Genomic DNA, 17934 nt, shown 5'->3' on the forward strand with positions numbered 1-17934 from the left:
GTAGCGCTGTTTAGTTGTTAGTTGTTCTGTGGTGGCAACAGGAAGCTCCTGTTTAGTTTTTTATAATTTCTAAATTGGCTGGGGTCTGGTGTGGTGGTACATTAGCCGTGGCAAGTTACCACCCTCCCCGCAAAGACTTACTACCAAGCGATTTAGCGCTCCGGTAATCAAAACAAAAGAAATATTTCAATTACTTAGTGGGACACCATCATTAAGTTGACCGAGGCTGTGCACCGGTTGCGCAGGTGATCTTCGAGTCGGCGTGCAGCGGCGTGGTGCTGGCGGCGGGCGGCGGCGGCGGCGCGGCGGCCACGCTGCGCGCGCGCACGGACGCCGTGCTGCTGGAGCCGCGCCTGCTGGTGCTGCTGGTGCGCGCGTGGCGGCACTTCGACTGCGGCGCGCTGCTGTGGGAGGCGGACGGCGCGCGCGCGCACGGCTCGCCCTGGGAGCTGGCGCTGGCGGCGCTGGGCGCGCTGCTGCACCCGGCGCACCCGCGCCTGCGCTACAACCACTACCAGGCCTCGCGCGTCGACCTGCTGCGACACCTGCTGCTCGCCTGCAAGGTGAGCGCTGCCGGCCGCGCGGGGGATGGTCACAGCTCCCGGCGGCGTCACAACGGCGTACACTAGTTGTTTGGGCAGTGTACTTGAATGAATACAAAACACCATTTTCCTATTTAATACTTTCCTTGACAGATTTCGAAAGCTCTCTTGACAATTAGTGTTCTCGCGAGACACATTCCCGGCGACAAGGTCACGCGTACAGAACATTTCTAATAATGTGGATACGTATATAACGCAGCGGAACCGTCTCAGGCACGCTATTTGCATCACTTGATTCTGACGGGTTGTTTCCTAATAAGGAGTTTAATAGAATAAAATACAAATACCACAATATTCTTGTATTATCAACGGTATGGATTACAATCAATTGCGCTGACTGCGATCTTATAGTTCTAAACTACACTATTCTAAACGATATCGCTGGAGCTTCTGAAACTCTTCAGTCTCTGCGTTGAGCTGGAGTGTTCTGGTGAATCGACGCTGCTTTGATCAGAAGTGCTATCGTTCAGGAGCGGTTCCTCAACTCGGAGCGGCCGGCCTTCGGGCAGGAGACGAGCGTGGCGCTGGTGGCGCTGGTGCGCGCGCTGCTGGGCCACCCGCCGCTGCTGTGCCACCTGGCGCTGCTCGCCGACTTCCTGCTGCTGATGCACCAGGTACGCACGCGAATTATATAGGGACATGCCTCGTTACACGTTAAACCTCTCTCAAAGTACAAGATCAATGATGTAACGCGTTTGTAAAAAAGCTTCCTAAAAAAGTCGGTTTGCCCAATCCCACTAATGTAGCAGCCACACGCGCCGCCATGTTGCCTGTCCACACACTGCTCTATTCCGTAATTAATTGCGACGACCTACACTAATCCTTTAACTCGTGTTCAAAACCGACAATATAGCAGTGCGCAGACCGGCATGACATGCAGCGAGAAGAGTGACGTGGCTACGTGACGTCTCTGCCTCCTTCCTACACGCTTTGGTCCATCCACTTGGTTTTCGTGTATAGAGAAATCAGTTTATTATTAATAAAGGCTGACTACTTGAATGTAGTTGTGTAACGGAGTTGTCCGTCCGCAGGCGAGCGACACGTTCGTGACGCACTCGCGCGCCAACTACTACTTCCTGTTGAGCGCCGACACGCCCGAGACTTGCGACTTCAACTTGCTCAACTTCATCCATAAGCGACACCGAACCAAAACTGATAACAAGGTATGCTAAGAACACTGAAAAAGTCTTCGTAAAATTATCTGATTACGTTCTTTTTAAAGATATGAATCAGTCGCAAATTAGTCGAGCCTAATTGTTTGAAATAAAAGTTTAATATATGTTACCGTTAGATTGTAAAATACATTAGTTTATAATCTCACTCGTGGTATTATAATCTGCCGTCATATTGTAAACTGGAAATACTGATTGCAATTTAACGTTTTATTTTTCGGTATATTATAATCAATCGGATGTGAAACCGTTAAATTGCAATCTTGAAACGTCAACTATCCGAACCTGCCTCTGATTGGTCGGCCTTACAGCTGACTGTTCTATGTCCATAGAGAAAGGAATGAAACACATATGTCAGTCAAATAAAATACTTCAAGAATTGTGATATCACGTATTTATTTATTATGCCTAAAGACTGACCTAAGTGACAATTTAACGGTTTCACTTCGATAGATTATAATATCAGTATGTTCAGTTTACAATATATTGACAGTTTTCAATCTCGCGAGTTAGATTATAAACTAACGTATTTTACAATTTAACGGTGACATATGCACTCATTGTCTATTATAATTCACAGACGGTACCCTTTATAACACTCAACAAACTGCTGCCTAAAACACTGCATGTAACAATCAGCCACTGTCGTCTGTCACGATCGTAGACACTGCTTATCACCGCACAGCCTGATTACAATTCCACAGTGTGATCACTGAACCGGTCTATTAATTAGCAGACGTACGATACAACAGACAAGTCGAGCTCATCCAGCGTGTCGGAGGACGCGGGCGACCAACACGTCCGCGGCTCGGACAGTGACAAGACGGACCCGGACAGCGCAGACTCCACCAAGCAGATGAAGGGACTCATCAACGAGCAGATCAGGGAAAGGAGGTACTGCAGCAGAACAGATCCTGATCATGAGCTTATTCTCTTCATAAAGGGCAGTGAAGTCGGAAGTCTAAACCCATCATGCTGCTTCAACGTATGTCGTTCTAACGTTGACTATCAAATGTTATGCTAATGGCCGGGATCGACGGCGTACACTTATTGATTTTATGTTTTACTTTATTATTATCAATTATAGTTTACATATGATGTTCAAGTGGCGGCACTTGTACTGGATCCTTACTGAAAATCAGTGCAGCATCCTTTTTTGAATGAAAGTATGTGGCAAAATGCTGAGTTAGGGCCTTTTTTTAGGTTATGCCACATATTACAGGGAATTCTTTATTGCTCCACTGTTTGAGTGGACAGTTAAGCCATAATATAATTTTCTTTCTTTTTGACGAACATTGTTCCCAAATAAATAGTGTTACAATCCGTCGTATACCTTGGCAATAAATTGAATATTTGGTGGAATACTAGCCAACCATATTGATTTCTCAGCAATGGGGTTCGGTAGCTTTATGTAATTTTTGACAGAAGAACAAAGAAAGAAAAACCGTTTATTTCAAAGTCGTGACACGCACCACAATGCCTAAGTAAGCACTACTGTCTGCTGCCTCAACTCAAAACCATAATATTGAATCTAATTTAAAAACAAAAACAGACTTGAATTATACGCTACATAATAGATAGGATTACGCTAAACAAATAAATTAATTAATTAAACAAATAAAAAAACCCGACTGCATAAAGTATAAAAAACTGAAAAAAAAAACAAGCTCAGTCCAGAAGTGTAGAAAGCAATTAGAAAACAGTCGGGACCTATTAAATAATGTAGAAGAAAAACATTCTATCTAATATCTAAGGTCCCGACTGTACATACATACATACATACAAGATACGCGCGAAAAACATGACTTCTTGCAGTCGGGTAATAAAAGTAATTCATCAAATTAAGCAACAATTTATTTTAAAATGTATAAGAAAATAATCTTATCCACTAAAGTAATGAAAACGGCCACTTTTGCTTATGTTTAACTTTCTCGTGCAGGCACAAGTTGTCGTCCACTTCTGAAGCTTCAGACGGAACTACAGGTAAGCTTCTATCGTTCGTCTTATCTTGTGTTTTTTAAGAAAAAAGTGTGTCTTGAATATCTACTGTATCGAGACAGATCCTAAGACTGATATTAATCAACAAAGACAAGCCATTGAATTTGATTGATTTTTATGAAGAAATGATGTAATTTTAATTTAATTGTACTTTAATAGAAAAATCTATTAATTCTTTACCTCAATACCTTTCAAGACATTGAACATTGACAAGACCAAAAGCGGTAAAATCGAAAATATCGCTCTCTTTCATCCATATGCAATTAAAGAGAAGTAATGTTTTAAATTTCGCCGCTACTGATCGACAATACATCTCTCTCATTAAGACGCAAGACGATGGCGCGCATTCCAGGCCTATGTTTATATTTAAGAAGAAAAGTAAGAACAAGTTCTTAATATAAGGTGTATCATTATTGTAGAGAAGAGTACAGAAGAGAGTGCGGACGAGGCGGAGGGCGCGGGCGCAGAAGCGAGCGAGGGCGCGGACGCGGCGGAGGGAGCGGGCGCGGAGGCGGAAGCGGAGGCGGAGCGCGCGCTGGACGGGTACATCGTGGTGGACAGCGACGACGTGAGCCACACCACAGTGGACCTGTTCACGAGCGGCATCTACCAGCAGGTGCGCGCGCCGCTGCCGGACACATCATTTGCTGAATCTTGTGTGTAATGTGAAGATTGAAGACGACGATTTTATCTCAACAGAGACGAGTGCGCGCGGGCGCCGAGCCGGGCTGGCAGGCGTGCGAGGGGCTGCTGCTGCTGCTGCGGGACGCCATCGCGGCGCTGCCCGACCACATGCTGGTGCAGGTACTCGGCGCACGGCGGCAGCGTGACCTTGAACAAAGTAGTATCGTCATCATCAGTCAGCGGCTTACTTTATTACATTCCCTGCGCGCAGGCGGTGGCGGCGGCGATCCAGCCCGACACGCTGGTGGTGCTGGCCAACCACCGGCAGGCGGGCGTGCGCGCGGCCGTGGTGCGCGCCGTGTGCGCGCTGCAGCGCCGCCACGCCGCCGCGCTGCCGCACCACTGCCTCGTGCAGCTGGCCAACCAGGTGACTGACCTGTTGGATCCCAATGTTGGATGCCAATGCTGGATGTTGTTGGTAATCCACAATAATGATCAGCGTATTCGATTGATTTGGCGGGGTGAGAAATAAGAGTCCTTTTATATTCACAGTAATTCACTTTAATGTATGTCTTATGCGCACGCCGGTACGGTAAGGACTGACTCATACAATTCCCGTACACTCGCATTACATGGCGGTTAAACTAAGCGCTGCGTCAGCCCCCACAATATTCCCCCCTTTTTTTAAAAAAAGAAATATGTTATTCAAAATATTTAAAACAAAACAAATTTACATCGAAATCGGTACAATAATTCGTCATTAGGTATAAGCAGATACTACAGTAAAAATGTTACATAATACGATATTGTTTGCGGGACGACCGAGCTACGGGCGACCGCTTTATCAGCACATTGTTCGCTCGTAACTAGATCGCTCCATAACTGACTACTTACATTAGTATTTTAAAAGATAACTTGAAACGAATGTTGCCTACTTTTAATATTGAAAAGTGCTGTGTTGCGCTGTGTTCTGAATGCGAATAACGTACCTTTAATATTATACGAAAATTATGTCTTACCAGCTACTTACTTAACATATACTGTGCGCTGCCGGCTGCCGTGTGCTGATGAGTAACGAGCGCGTGTGTCTGTGTGCGCAGATCTCCCTGTACCCCGCCTCGTGGGAGCTGGCGGCGGCGTGCGCGGCGCTGCTCACCCGCCGCGACGTGCCGCTGGAGGACCAGCTCGACGTGAGGGCCCCTTTCGTTATTGTCGGAAGTGAAAGTTGTTGACGTACTCGTATACTGACGTGTGCCCACGCCAGGAGGACGTGTGGCGCGCGCTGGACGAGGAGGCGGCGCACCGCAGCCCGCCGCTGCTGGCGCTGCTGCCGCTGGCCGCGGGCGCCGCCGACGTGCCGCTGGCGCACAACATCGCCGCGCTGGCGCGCCGGCTCGTCGACAAGGTGTGTACGTTCGCCGCCTAGCGCCTCGGACGGTCATCAAACGCCGGAATTCAATGTACTCGTAATCCCAAAAATATGACAAATCGAAACACTGATCGTATCGTTCAATACGATGGCTGAATATCGCTAAAATGAAGCAAGCCTACGAGGCCGAGAGGAGCGAAGGGTACGTGGCGAGCAGTGGCGTAGCTGTGTAACCAAGAGCTCTGGTACAATTAAACTGATTAGGTTTTATCAAGTAAAAATAAAATAGCTGAATGAAGGAGCGACAGAGCGAGTGTTCTGACGCAGTAGCAATTGTTATGATAAATACTCTTATAGTGTCTGTCCCACTGTTCTGGACGTTGTTACAGGCATCGTTGAAAGCGCTCAACGAAGTGGCGCTGGTGGAGGTGGCGGTGCGGGCGGTGCGCGCGGTGGGCCGCCAGGAGGAGCGCTTCGAGGGCCGCGAGCTGCTGCTGGACGACTTGACGGAACTGCTGGCGCGCCTCGCCGGCAGGCTGCTGGCCGGCAACCACAGCATGCAGGTGAGCCTGACCAGGATATCATCTGATGGTGGATGAAGATCTGGCGTAAGGTAGAACTCTTTCGCCTAGAACAGAAGTTCCTAAAATTTTGCTTGTTCCGGTGGACACCCTGCAGGCCTGCAGCTACAATTCTACAATTTCTTAAAACCCGAAAAAAGAAGATTTGGAAATTTAATATAAAACCACGAATTAACAGTTAAAAACAAACAAGTGGGAATTGATTTGTTAATTAATGATTCCGCCCAACTTTACTCTTTTGTTATCTATTTACAACATAAGGTGCCAATCGTCCCGTCCCGTCGTGTCTCCCGTGGACCTTTGAATAGCACAGAAGTTGCCTTCCCTCTTGTCTTATAGATAACTAACAGATGCCGCGCGGTTTCACCCGCTTAGCTTCCCAACAGTAAAAGAATTTTTCAAATCGGTTCAGTAGTTTCAGAGGCTATTTAATGCTAACATACAAACCTTTTTTTTTTTATAATATTGATATAGATTAAGTAAGAACTTTTAGGAGTCGAAAAGGAACGTAGGCACGAGGTTTACGATATCCATGTGTGTGTGACGTGTCAGGGCATAGTGGACATGCACAACATGCTGCGCTTCGTCGAGTGCGAGCGCGCGGCGGGCGCCGGCGCGCCGCCCGACGGCGTGGTGGGCGCGGCGCGCGCGGCGCAGGTGGCGCTGTTCGCGGCGCAGCTCGACCACCTGGAGCTGCGCCTGCGCCTGCACCACCACCAGCCGCGCCCCGCCGGCCTGCTGTCCACCGGTGAGTGCAGCCGCTTCGGCGACCAGTCTGCGGTCGCGGGGAGCGTTCGCTGACCGGCCCGATTCCTGCTGCAGTGCTGACGTCGGCGGTGGAGGGCGGGCTGTCGGCGCGCTCGGAGGCGGCGGAGCTGGCGGCGCGCCACGGCGCCGTGCTGGCGCGCGCCGTCGCCTTCCTCGTCACGCGGCCCGAGAGCGCGCCGCTGCAGCCCGAGGCGGAGCTGTTCGAGCGCCTGCTGCGCGCGCTGCTGGCGGGCGCGCACGGCGGCGACGGCGCCTCGCGCCTGTTTGGCGGCGCGCAGGACGGTGGCGCGCTGGCCGCGCTGTTCTGGTGGGCGGCCAGCCCGGCGCCGGCGGCGCGCCCGCTGCAGCCGCGCCTGCTGCGCGCGCTGTACCACGCGCCCGCCGCCGCGCTGCGGGCGCTGGCGCCGCGCGCGCGCGAGCCGGCCGCGCTGCGCAAGCTGGCCGTGTACCTGCTGTCGCTGCTGCAGCACGTGCACCTGCGCGCCGAGCGCGGCGCGGGCGTGGAGCTGGCCATCACGGACTGGGCGCGCGACTGGGCCGTGGGCGCGCAGGCCGAGCTGGCGGAGCGCGTGCGCGGGCCGGCGCTGCCCGCCGAGGCGGGGCGGCTGCTGGCGGAGGACCGCGCGCGCTGGGCGCGGCAGCACGCGGGCCCGCGCGCGCGCGCCGCCGTGCTGAAGGCCGCGTGCGCGCGCGAGGCGCAGGCGCGCGCCGCCACCGAGGCCGCCATGGGCGCCACGCGCGGCGTGGTGGAGACGCAGAACGGGGAGCGCAAGGCGTTCCTGGAGCACCTGCGGCGCGCGCACGCCCGGAGCGCGGCGGCGGGCGCGCGCTGGCAGCGCATCGTGGATGCGCACACGCACGAGCTCGGTGAGTGCGCCGTGACCAATCGCGCTAGTATGTACTTATAACATTACCTAACATAAACAAGATAGAAGTAATTATTCGGTAGATATAATTGAAGTACCTACTTAAAATATTTTTTTCATTACCTTCCTAAGTATGTTTGAAAAACGCAAGTCTCCGATCCTTATTATTATTTAGGCAGCCAAATACATTTTTCCCATTATTTCTTTTTGGTTAATAATTTTACAAACGACGAAAGATAACGAACGGGCGAAGCACGTCGCGCAGCGTGTGCAAAAGCGTCCGATCCGAGCGGCGACGCGCTAAAACACGGAGTGCGCCAGGCCTGATAATATAACGTTTTATGAACGTAACATAACATGCAACTGTCACCTGCACCACCATGCGGACGAGCTGTAATTTAGTAGATTTTTTTTGTATAAGCAAGCACTTAGTCTGATTAATGACGCCTGATGGTCAGCGATGATGCAGTCTATGGTGGAACGCGCTTGTTTAGAAGATGCCTATCTACATCTTTGCAGTAGATCATAAGGAAAGAGGAACTAAACCGTTTTCATACGTACGCCTCCAAGGAATTTCGACGACCTAGCCGTGCAGTGGGCTCCACCGAACGCTTATCGAAAACCGATGTCTTTTAGACTAATGACGTCACAGTTTGTGATTGGCGTTTGCGGTGACGTGATAAAAATACAACTCTGTTTTATAAAAATACTAGCGGACGCCCGCGACTTCGTCCGCGTGAAACTCGATGTAAACTTTCAACTATCCCTACCCAACTGTACCCCTACCCTACCCCTACCCTACCCTACCCTACCCCTACCCTACCCTACTCTACCCTACCCTACCCCTACCCTACCCCTACCCTTTTCCTGATTTTTTTTTGCTATAAACCTCACGGAGCCCGAGACCTTTCTAACGAATGCAAAACCGTGGAAGTCGGTTCGTGCGTTCTGGAATTATAGCGTCAGGAAGGAAAACCCGACTTATTTTTATATAGTAGATTACAATTACAAGATTATTTTCACAAATAAATATGTAATTTGATTTTCTAGGCTTCTTAATTGTCTTGTCTTCTTGTTTTAGTACTGTAGGCAAGTAGCCTACCAGTTTACGATTTACAAAATTCGCAAGTTCGCTAGTTGTATTGTGCTGTGACGGTGTGACGTGTGCGCAGGCGTGTGGCACAGCGCGCGCGGCTACCCGCGCGCTTGGCAGCTGGACAGCACGGAGGGGCCGGGCCGCGTACGCGTGCGGCTGCGGCGCGCGCACCTGCGCATCCCCGCGCGCTTCCTGCAGCCGGCGCAGCGCCACAAGGCGGCCGCAGCGCTGCTGCCGGGCCCGCTGCGCGCCGTGCTGGGCGCGGGCGCGCGCGGCGGCGCGGCGGCGCGCCTGGCGCTGGGCGAGACGGTGGCGCACACGGCGCGCGCGGTGCGCGTGTCGGTGGCGGCCGAGGCGCCCGGCGAGCTGCTGCTGACGGACCGCTGCCTGCACTTCGTGCCGGAGGAGGAGGGGCCGGGCGGCGAGGGCGCGGCCAGCTGGTCGCTGGGCGCGGTGGCACGCGTGGCCACGCGGCGCTGGTGCCTGCAGGAGCGCGCGCTCGAGCTGTTCCTGTGCTGCGGCCGCGCGCTCATGCTGGCCTTCGCCGACACCGCCGAGCGCGCCGCCTTCCTCGCCGCGCTGGCTCGCGCGCACCTGCCCAACAAGTGGGTCCAGCTACATGACACCTAACACATATATATAAATTATAAATAAATATACTTTTATGCAAAAATTAGCCAAGTGAAATCTTGAGCTTTTTTTAAATTAATGTAAACCTTTCATGTTTTTATGTTAAATAGATTTTGAGTTATTGAGTAGACAAAAGTGGCCTCAAATGGTTCGTGTAAAGAACCTTGTGATGGATTTGTTGTCAGCCGTTCTCTCTAATTTGGCTGACGCCCTTCTGCACGTCTCAATACAAGACCAGTATGTTTTGTGCAAATTCTCGGAAGTTAACTAACCGGCTCCCGAGAGCCAACGTTCGACTCACGAGGGTTCGCTCCTCGCTTGCCACAGGACGGAGCCGGACAGCCTCGCGGAAGCCATGAACCAGTGGCGCGTCGGCGCCATCACCAACTGGGAGTACCTGATGATCCTCAACGGGCTGGCGGGGCGCTCGTACAACGACCTGATGCAGTACCCGGTGTTCCCGTTCGTGCTGGCCGACTACTCGTCCAAGCTGCTGGACCTGCACTCGCCCGCGTCGTTCCGCGACCTGGCCAAGCCCGTGGCCGTGCAGCACAAGGACCGCGAGCAGCACTACGTGGCCACGTACAGCGACCTGAGCGCGGCGCGGCGCGACGGCTGCAGCCCGCTGCTGTCGCGCCAGCCTCATCACTACGCGTCGCTGTACTCCAACTCGGGCGGCGTGCTGCACTACCTGGTGCGCCTGCCGCCCTTCACCGAGCTGTTCCTGCAGTACCAGGACGACAACTTCGACATGCCGGACCGCACGTTCCACTCGCTGGCCACCACGTGGCGGCTCATCACGCGCGACTCGCCCACCGACGTGAAGGAGCTCATCCCCGAGCTGTTCTACCTGCCCGAGCTGTTCTACAACACGGAGGGGCTGGAGCTGGGCGTGCGCCAGTGCGGGCTGCGCGTGGACGCCGTGCAGCTGCCGCCGTGGGCCGCCGACGCGCGCCTGTTCACGCTGGTGCACCGCCAGGCGCTGGAGGCGCCGCTGGTGACGGAGCGCCTGCCGCTGTGGGTGGACCTGGTGTTCGGCTACAAGCAGACGGGGCAGGCCGCCGTCGACGCCATCAACGTGTTCCCCGCCTGCGTGAGTGCCTCCTGCGAGTATATACAGGCTGTATCTTTCATTGGCCGACTGCTTTTACAAGCAATTATTTAACTTGCTATGTATGTCTGTATGTATGTATATATATTTTGAATAGATATCTTCAACCAATTAAGCTATAATATGAAAAGAAAACCTTCAAAGAGTAGGTGATAGGCAATAATACTTACGGTCGATGTGTCGCGAGTTGACCTCGGTTGGTTGACCCCAGCTGAAGCTGCTCCGCCTCTGTATCTACTCGTACTCATAGTAGGGACATTGAAGCCGTCAGTTCAGCTCTACATTATCTTAAAATATTAATGATATTTACCTGATAGTCGAAACCATTGAGCCTGATGAACCTATCAGTGTGATGAGTTATCATCATCAGCCAATGCGTGAAATGCATCGGCTAATGATAATAGTCGTGACTGCTGGACAAAGCCTTTCTGTAAGAACTTTCAAATACTACGGGCTTGAATCGTCTGCATCAACGGCTCCTGCAGCCGACTTAATGTCGCCAGCCCACTTTATGACGCTGTGCTTTCCGGTGCGAAATCGCAATTCCGACACCTTAGGACTTCAGTGTCCATCGATTATTCAAATTATATACCCGCTATCCATCCACTCCCTGTATTGTCACTGAAGCTTTGCAATTCATTTACTATTTTGGTCCTTCTGTGAATCTCTTTATTTCTAACTCAATGACGCAAAGATATTCCGAGCTCAGCTTGCTCGATCGGCCGCCAGCGAGCGAGTCTCGCCGGCGCCGACCGACGAGTTGCTGTAGAGCTGTCCATGTGTGGCGCAGACGTACTACGGGTTCGACCCGTCGTCGCTGGAGGAGGAGGTGGACCGGCTGGCGGCGGCCGCCATGGTGCGCACGTACGGCCAGGCGCCGCGCCAGCTGCTGCGCGCGCCGCACCCGCAGCGCGCGCCCGAGCTGGCGCCGCGCGCGGCGACGGGCGCGTGCGCGGGCGCCGTGGGCGTGCGCTGGGGGCGCTACTGCGGCTCGCCCGCGCTGGCGGCGCCGGGCGTGGCGGCGCGCCGCGTGTGCGCCGGCGCCGCGCGCCTGCAGCCGCTGGCGCACGCGCGCGCCGTGGCCGCTTGCCCGCCCGCGTGCGCGCTGCTCGTGCGCAGAGGTGAGCGAGCGTCGACATGTTACTTGTTTCATTATTTGAACTGTATAAGTATTCTGCTTGATATATTTAGATGTGAATGTGGTAAAGTTTGTCTCTCGTGTCCGCAGACGAGTGGTCGTGCAGCGGCGAGGGCGCGAGCGCGGGCGCGGGCGGCGAGGCGCTGTGCGCGGTGACGTGGGCGCACGCCGACCACGCCGTGCGCGTGCGGCGCCGCCGCGACCTGCCGCCCGAGACGCTGCTGCACCTCTCGCCGCAGGAGCAGGTGCGTCGCCGCTCATCGGCTGTGATAGTTACATTAGTCTGCGACTCGTGTTCAAGCATCTCGTTTCGACTGGCGTAAGAATCGTCAACCGGAGCGTCAAACCTGATTGAGTCCCTCCGAAGTAGTAATTGTACAGGTTACTTTTAGTAAAGTTTAGAGTACCTACTATAATTTAGGTTATAATTTGTCATTACAACTATTTAAGTATTTAAAATACAAAATATGAATAGTTGGCGCGCGTTTGGCCGCCTGAGGTGTTCGCAAGCCGAGAGCCGGCGGCCCGATCCCTGTTAGCGTTAGTTAGAGCCGCCGTGCGCAGGTGACGGCGGGCTGCGGCTGGAGCGGGCGCGGCGGCTGGGGCGCGTCGGGCGCGCTGGGGCTGTCGACGGGCCGCGTGCTGGCGCTGCGGGCCGGCGCGCGCGTGTCCGTGCACGCGCTGCACGCGCACCGCGCGCCCGTGACGCAGCTGGTGCTGTGCCCGCCCGCCAGCCTGCTCGTCAGCGCCGACGCCGACGGGCTCATCGTGCTGTGGGACCTCAACGAGTGAGTGCACCACGAATTTCGCCAACTTCCGTCACCATTCGATGGCAACTAGCCGCGGTTAATATGTAACTGTCGTCGGGGAGAAACTTACTTGTTCCTCTTGCTTCAACGATTTTCGACTCCCTGCCCTGTCTTGATTTACTCGCATTTCAATAATACACGATCAGTCGTATCTCACAAGTTAAACCACTTCAGTGCTTCTGATACAAAACTCACCTAAAGATAATTAATTATTTTGCATTTCTTTAACCATTGCCGTGCATTTTCTAGTTGTCATTTACATTTCTTTTTTTCCTGTTGTATTGTGTTTGTTCCAGAAGAATATGATCTATACGCCTACTTAAGTGACGATGTAGTCATTTAACTTTAACCTAAACTTTTATATTAGTAGGGGAACCGAAGAGGGGATTTTTGCAGTTACTCGAGCGCGCCAGATGAACTTATGGTAGTATACTATATAGTGTAGTGTATGGGAGTATACTATCTATGGAGTATATCTTGCGCGTTGTTCAGTACCTCCATCAAAAATGTTTTTAAAAAAACGTCAGATTAAGATATTGATTGATAAAAGGTGTTCATTTTGACAATCTGACGATTTGAGCGTAACGTAATGGAATGGGAGGGTTTCAAAGTTACAAAATAGAACCCTTATATTATATTTCTGTAATTGATCCACGATTGCAGTTAATTTTTTACTTTTCCTGAATGAAAAATCTCCTCATGTTTTCTGATGATTTCAGTAATCTAAAGTAATAAATCTATACTAATATTATAAAGAGGTAAAGTTTGTAAGTTTGTCACATTTTTTAAATGGGGTAATCTTCGGAACTACTGGTCCGATTTTAAAAATTCTTTCACCGGTAGAATGCTTCATTATCGGGGAGTGCTATAGGCTATATTTTATATTGGTATCATATATATTAGCCGAATTATCACAGTTTTTGTCATACAGGTCGGACTGAAAATCCTCTTAAACAGACTTATTCGCATGCGCTGCCTTAACTATTGTGTAAAATTTAAATTAATGTATGGAGACTTTATGTATCTTTAAAAGTTCTACAAAAAAGTCCGCGACACCATATATCTATCTTCTATATATTAGCAGATATAGTACCTTTTGTGTTTGAAAAATTATTAATTTTATATACTTAGGTTTACGTCATTATTTATACAACTAAACTTTAATCCTTATTAAAAGAAATTATTTAATAATCACAAGGATATTATGGAGATAAGATTTGACCTTTACAGTATGTTAATTACTTAAATAGTTTCGGAGATAATACAAAATTTCTAAAAGACGCAGAAATTCCGCTATATGACGCCCGGCGCTTTCATTTATGTAGTTCCCGTTCCCGTGTGAGTATGCGGATCAAACATAGCCTATGACACTCGCAAATAACGTAGCTTTCTATTGGTAAAACAATTTTCCAAATCGGTCCAGTAGATCCAGAGATTACCTCCTACAACCACACGAACTTTACCTCTTTATATTATTAGCAGGCATTTTGCCAAAATGTAACACGCCATTTGCCAGGTCTGGCCTGCTGCAACGCACGCCACCAAAGACGACAACACCAGAACGAAGAAGGATGGAAACCGATACGGAACAAACGGAGACAGAAGATGGAATATCAACTGGCGACGAAGGGATACAATATCGACGGGTGCCGTATGTTAGCCCTCTAACATTTTTCTCGCCATTGGCGAGTACACCGCAAAATAGGGGGGAGGGTAAAAGGAAAAAATCACCACCTAGCAAAGAAACGGAAACCCTAGAAGAAAAGGAAGATCGCTTAATGAAGGGGCTGTTCGATAATATTGTAAACATTAACTGTCTCGTAGACAGGCAAGGGCCATACAAGAACACGGCCAACGAAATTAAGTTAAAACTGCGTGAGCTACAAAAAACATGTGGAAGAATCATGGATGTCCGAAGAATGAGGAAAGAAAATAATGATTGGGATGGAGAAAGAGTTCCAAAAAGGGCTAAAAGAGTAACAGCCGTCGAAGATAAAGGGACAAATACCTCTACCGGGGGTGAAACTGAAGGATTGGAATGGGACGATGATTTAGGAACAGAACCAGACTGGAAAGAAGTAAAAGCAAAAGGAAAAAAACGGCGTCGTAAGGAGAATTTAAAGACCCAGGAAAACAAAGAAATTACCAAGGGGACAGTACAAGAGGCAAAAGAGAAGAGAAAGGACAAAGGAGAAGAAAACCGACACATAGATGCAAAGACGCGAGTGGAGCACAAAAACAGTGCAGATATGTTGAAAAAAAAGGAGAAAAAATACGCAGAAGGCAAAACAAAAGAGGGTCCAAAAACGAGAGCTAAAAAGCCTTTCGAAAAACCTGAAGCACTATTAGTGGAGATAAAGAACCGCGACTATGCTAGCGTACTGAAAGAGGTAAAATCTGGACTAGCGAACGAAGACATTGTCTTTTCAAAAGTGAGAAAAACAAGAAAAGGCGATATACTTCTAGAACTAGAAAAAGGACGAACCGGAGGTGTCTTACAAATAAAAAATAAAATGGGAGAAATATGTCCCACTTTAACGCTTAGAACACTCAAAGAGTCCGCTGACGTTATAATAAAAGGTTTAGATACTACTGCCGAAAGAGAAGATATAGATCAGGTTATCAAACTAAAAGTAAGTGAATTCCGTATCAAGCGCTTTTGGGAGAATAGTTATGGAATCAAGACGGCGATATTAGAGATGTCAAAGGAAGAGGCTCAAAAACTAGCAGATGAGAGGAAAATAAAAATAGGATTGGTGAGGGCTTCGGTTAGCCTTCTGGACCAAAGGAAAAGATGCTACAGGTGTCTCGAATATGGTCATGTTTCTACTGTCTGCCCAGGACAGGATAGAAGCTCTCAATGCTATAATTGCGGAGAAGAGGGACACAAAGCCAAGGATTGTGCGAACAAGATGACATGCGTCATCTGCAAAGATAAGAGAACAGAAAACACAGATCACCGCACTGGGTCTAAAAGCTGCCCATCGTGGAAAAAAATGGTTCCCGGTCTTAGAAGAACGAGGCCAAAAAACGGGGGGTAACAGCAGGTCGTGGATTCCCAGGGTCACCGCTCAAGGTATTACAAATAAACCTTGACAGGATACGATCCGCCCACGATCTGCTGGAGGTAACTGCAAGAGAACACAACATAGATATAGGTATTATATCGGAACCAAACAGGAAAATAGCAGAGAAACAAAATTGGTTAACAGACCTCAGAGGTGACGCATCCGTGATTGCATTTAACAATGGGTTGCAGTTGAAAGTCGCGGCCCAGGGAAACGGGTTTATTGCTATAGACCTATCCGGGCTTATCATATATAGCTGTTACTTCTCGCCAAACTACGGCTTTGAAAAGTTTGAGGAAGATCTAAACAAGCTTTTTGAAAGCATCGAGGCACAGCATGGCGATATAGTGGTAGCCGGAGACTTTAACGCGGCCTCAAACGTCTGGTCCACTAAAGCCGAGGACGCTCGGGGGCGCCTTGTTATGGAGTTCTTGGCAGGCGCAGATATGGTCATAGCCAACGTGGGCCTAGCTCCAACTTTTCAAAGAGGAACAAAAAAGTCAACCCCTGATATTACGATTGTAAGCTCCAGTCTGACACAAAAAATTACAGAGTGGCAAGTCCTGGGAGAAGACAGCATGAGCGGACATCGATACGTCAAGTTCAATGTAAATGAGAGGGAGATAAAACCGCCTATACAAGTACCAACGGGATGGAAATTAGACAAACTTGATCGAAAAGAACTGGAGTTCAGTTTAAAGCAAGTTAACATTCAAACAGCAGCGGAATTGATAGAAGCTACTAGAAAGGCCTGCAAGAAAGCGATGCCAATGAAATCAATACCCAAGAAAACTCCGGTTTATTGGTGGAATGAAGAAATTAGGGAAAAGAGGCAACTCTGCACAGAATGCCGAAGAAAATATACTAGGCAAAGAAGGAAAAAGAATAAAGACTCAACGGAAAATAGCGAGAAAGAGGAATTCCTAAGAGAGCGCTATAAAGCTGCAAAATTATCGCTGCAGTGTGCCATAATTAAATCTAAACAAGACCAGTGGAAACAGCTCTGTGAGGAAGTGGATAAGGATACGTGGGGGCTAGGATACAAGATAGTAACTAAGAAACTGCGAAGAAGTCCTCCAAGACTTAAAATGGATCTAATCAAATCGGTGATTGAAGTGCTGTTTCCAGTGCACAGCGACTTTTGTCGGATTGTCAATTCGAACGCTCCCGATAATATGGAGTTAACACTGGAGGAAATAAAGATAGCAGCAGAGAACCTCAAGGCAAAGAAGGCACCTGGACCAGACCAAATCTATCCGGAGATTGTCAAAATTGCAGTCGAAGTGATCCCTGAAGCTATCAGGAAAATCCTACTGGAGGCTTTTACATCCGGAAATTTTCCTCCCGAGTGGAAAATAGCTAGCCTAGTGCTGCTCAAAAAGACAAACAAGCCAATCGATGACCCGACGGGTTATAGACCGGTTTGCCTGTTAGACTCGTATGGGAAGCTTCTGGAAAGAGTTCTTCTAAATAAAATCGAGAAGCTTTTGCCGGAACATGGTGGTCTCTCTAATCACCAATACGGGTTTAGAAAGGGTCGCTCTACTTTAATGGCAATCGAAAAAGTAGTGAAAACAGCCATACAGGCAAAGAAAGGAACGGGTAGAAATCGTAAACTATGCGCCTTGATATGCTTGGACGTCAGAAACGCTTTCAACTCTGCACCCTGGAAAGAGATTGTGCTGGAAATAAGGACGAGGCGTTTCCCCGGGTACATACAAAACCTGGTTAGTAGTTACTTGGAAGAGAGGTACATAAAGGTAAAGGATACCACTGGAAGGGAGGATATGATAAAGGTCAGTAGCGGGGTACCTCAGGGATCAATTCTAGGTCCAACCCTGTGGAATATCCTTTACGACGGAGTCTTTCAAATAAACCAGGCGGAGGGAGTCCAATTGGTGGGCTTTGCCGATGACTTGGCCTTAGTAGTCGTAGCAAAAACGGAGAGAGCACTTATGGTCAAGGCCAACACGGCACTAAAGCTCATAAACAGATGGATGCTCGGAAAACAGCTGTCTTTAGCTCCAGAAAAAACTGAAGCTATAGTGTTTAGCGGCAGAAGAAAACTAGACCCTATTACGTTTATAGTTAAGGATGCCTCA

The 17934-nt window shown here is 49.8% G+C and overlaps 1 protein-coding gene across 4 annotated transcripts in view; it reads left to right on the top strand.

Moving 5' to 3' along the window:
- The window catches only part of LOC112043653 (lysosomal-trafficking regulator), a 61568-nt gene that overhangs the window by 39038 nt on the left and 4596 nt on the right, over positions 1-17934 (top strand). For 3 of the 4 annotated variants that reach the window (XM_052883573.1, XM_052883576.1, XM_052883574.1), the window contains exons 25-42: positions 246-563; positions 1073-1216; positions 1634-1765; positions 2508-2668; positions 3714-3757; positions 4192-4388; positions 4472-4576; positions 4668-4823; positions 5497-5586; positions 5661-5801; positions 6155-6328; positions 6899-7094; positions 7169-7981; positions 9153-9681; positions 10034-10799; positions 11608-11938; positions 12046-12200; positions 12520-12743. In XM_052883573.1, the coding sequence (XP_052739533.1) occupies positions 246-563; positions 1073-1216; positions 1634-1765; positions 2508-2668; positions 3714-3757; positions 4192-4388; positions 4472-4576; positions 4668-4823; positions 5497-5586; positions 5661-5801; positions 6155-6328; positions 6899-7094; positions 7169-7981; positions 9153-9681; positions 10034-10799; positions 11608-11938; positions 12046-12200; positions 12520-12743 (4676 nt within the window). The remainder of the gene's footprint in view (positions 1-245; positions 564-1072; positions 1217-1633; positions 1766-2507; positions 2669-3713; positions 3758-4191; positions 4389-4471; positions 4577-4667; positions 4824-5496; positions 5587-5660; positions 5802-6154; positions 6329-6898; positions 7095-7168; positions 7982-9152; positions 9682-10033; positions 10800-11607; positions 11939-12045; positions 12201-12519; positions 12744-17934) is intronic. The other variant, XM_052883575.1, reaches the window with a different exon arrangement.

This window comes from Bicyclus anynana, chromosome 9, assembly GCF_947172395.1.
Source record: "Bicyclus anynana chromosome 9, ilBicAnyn1.1, whole genome shotgun sequence".
Lineage (NCBI taxonomy): Eukaryota > Metazoa > Arthropoda > Insecta > Lepidoptera > Nymphalidae > Bicyclus > Bicyclus anynana.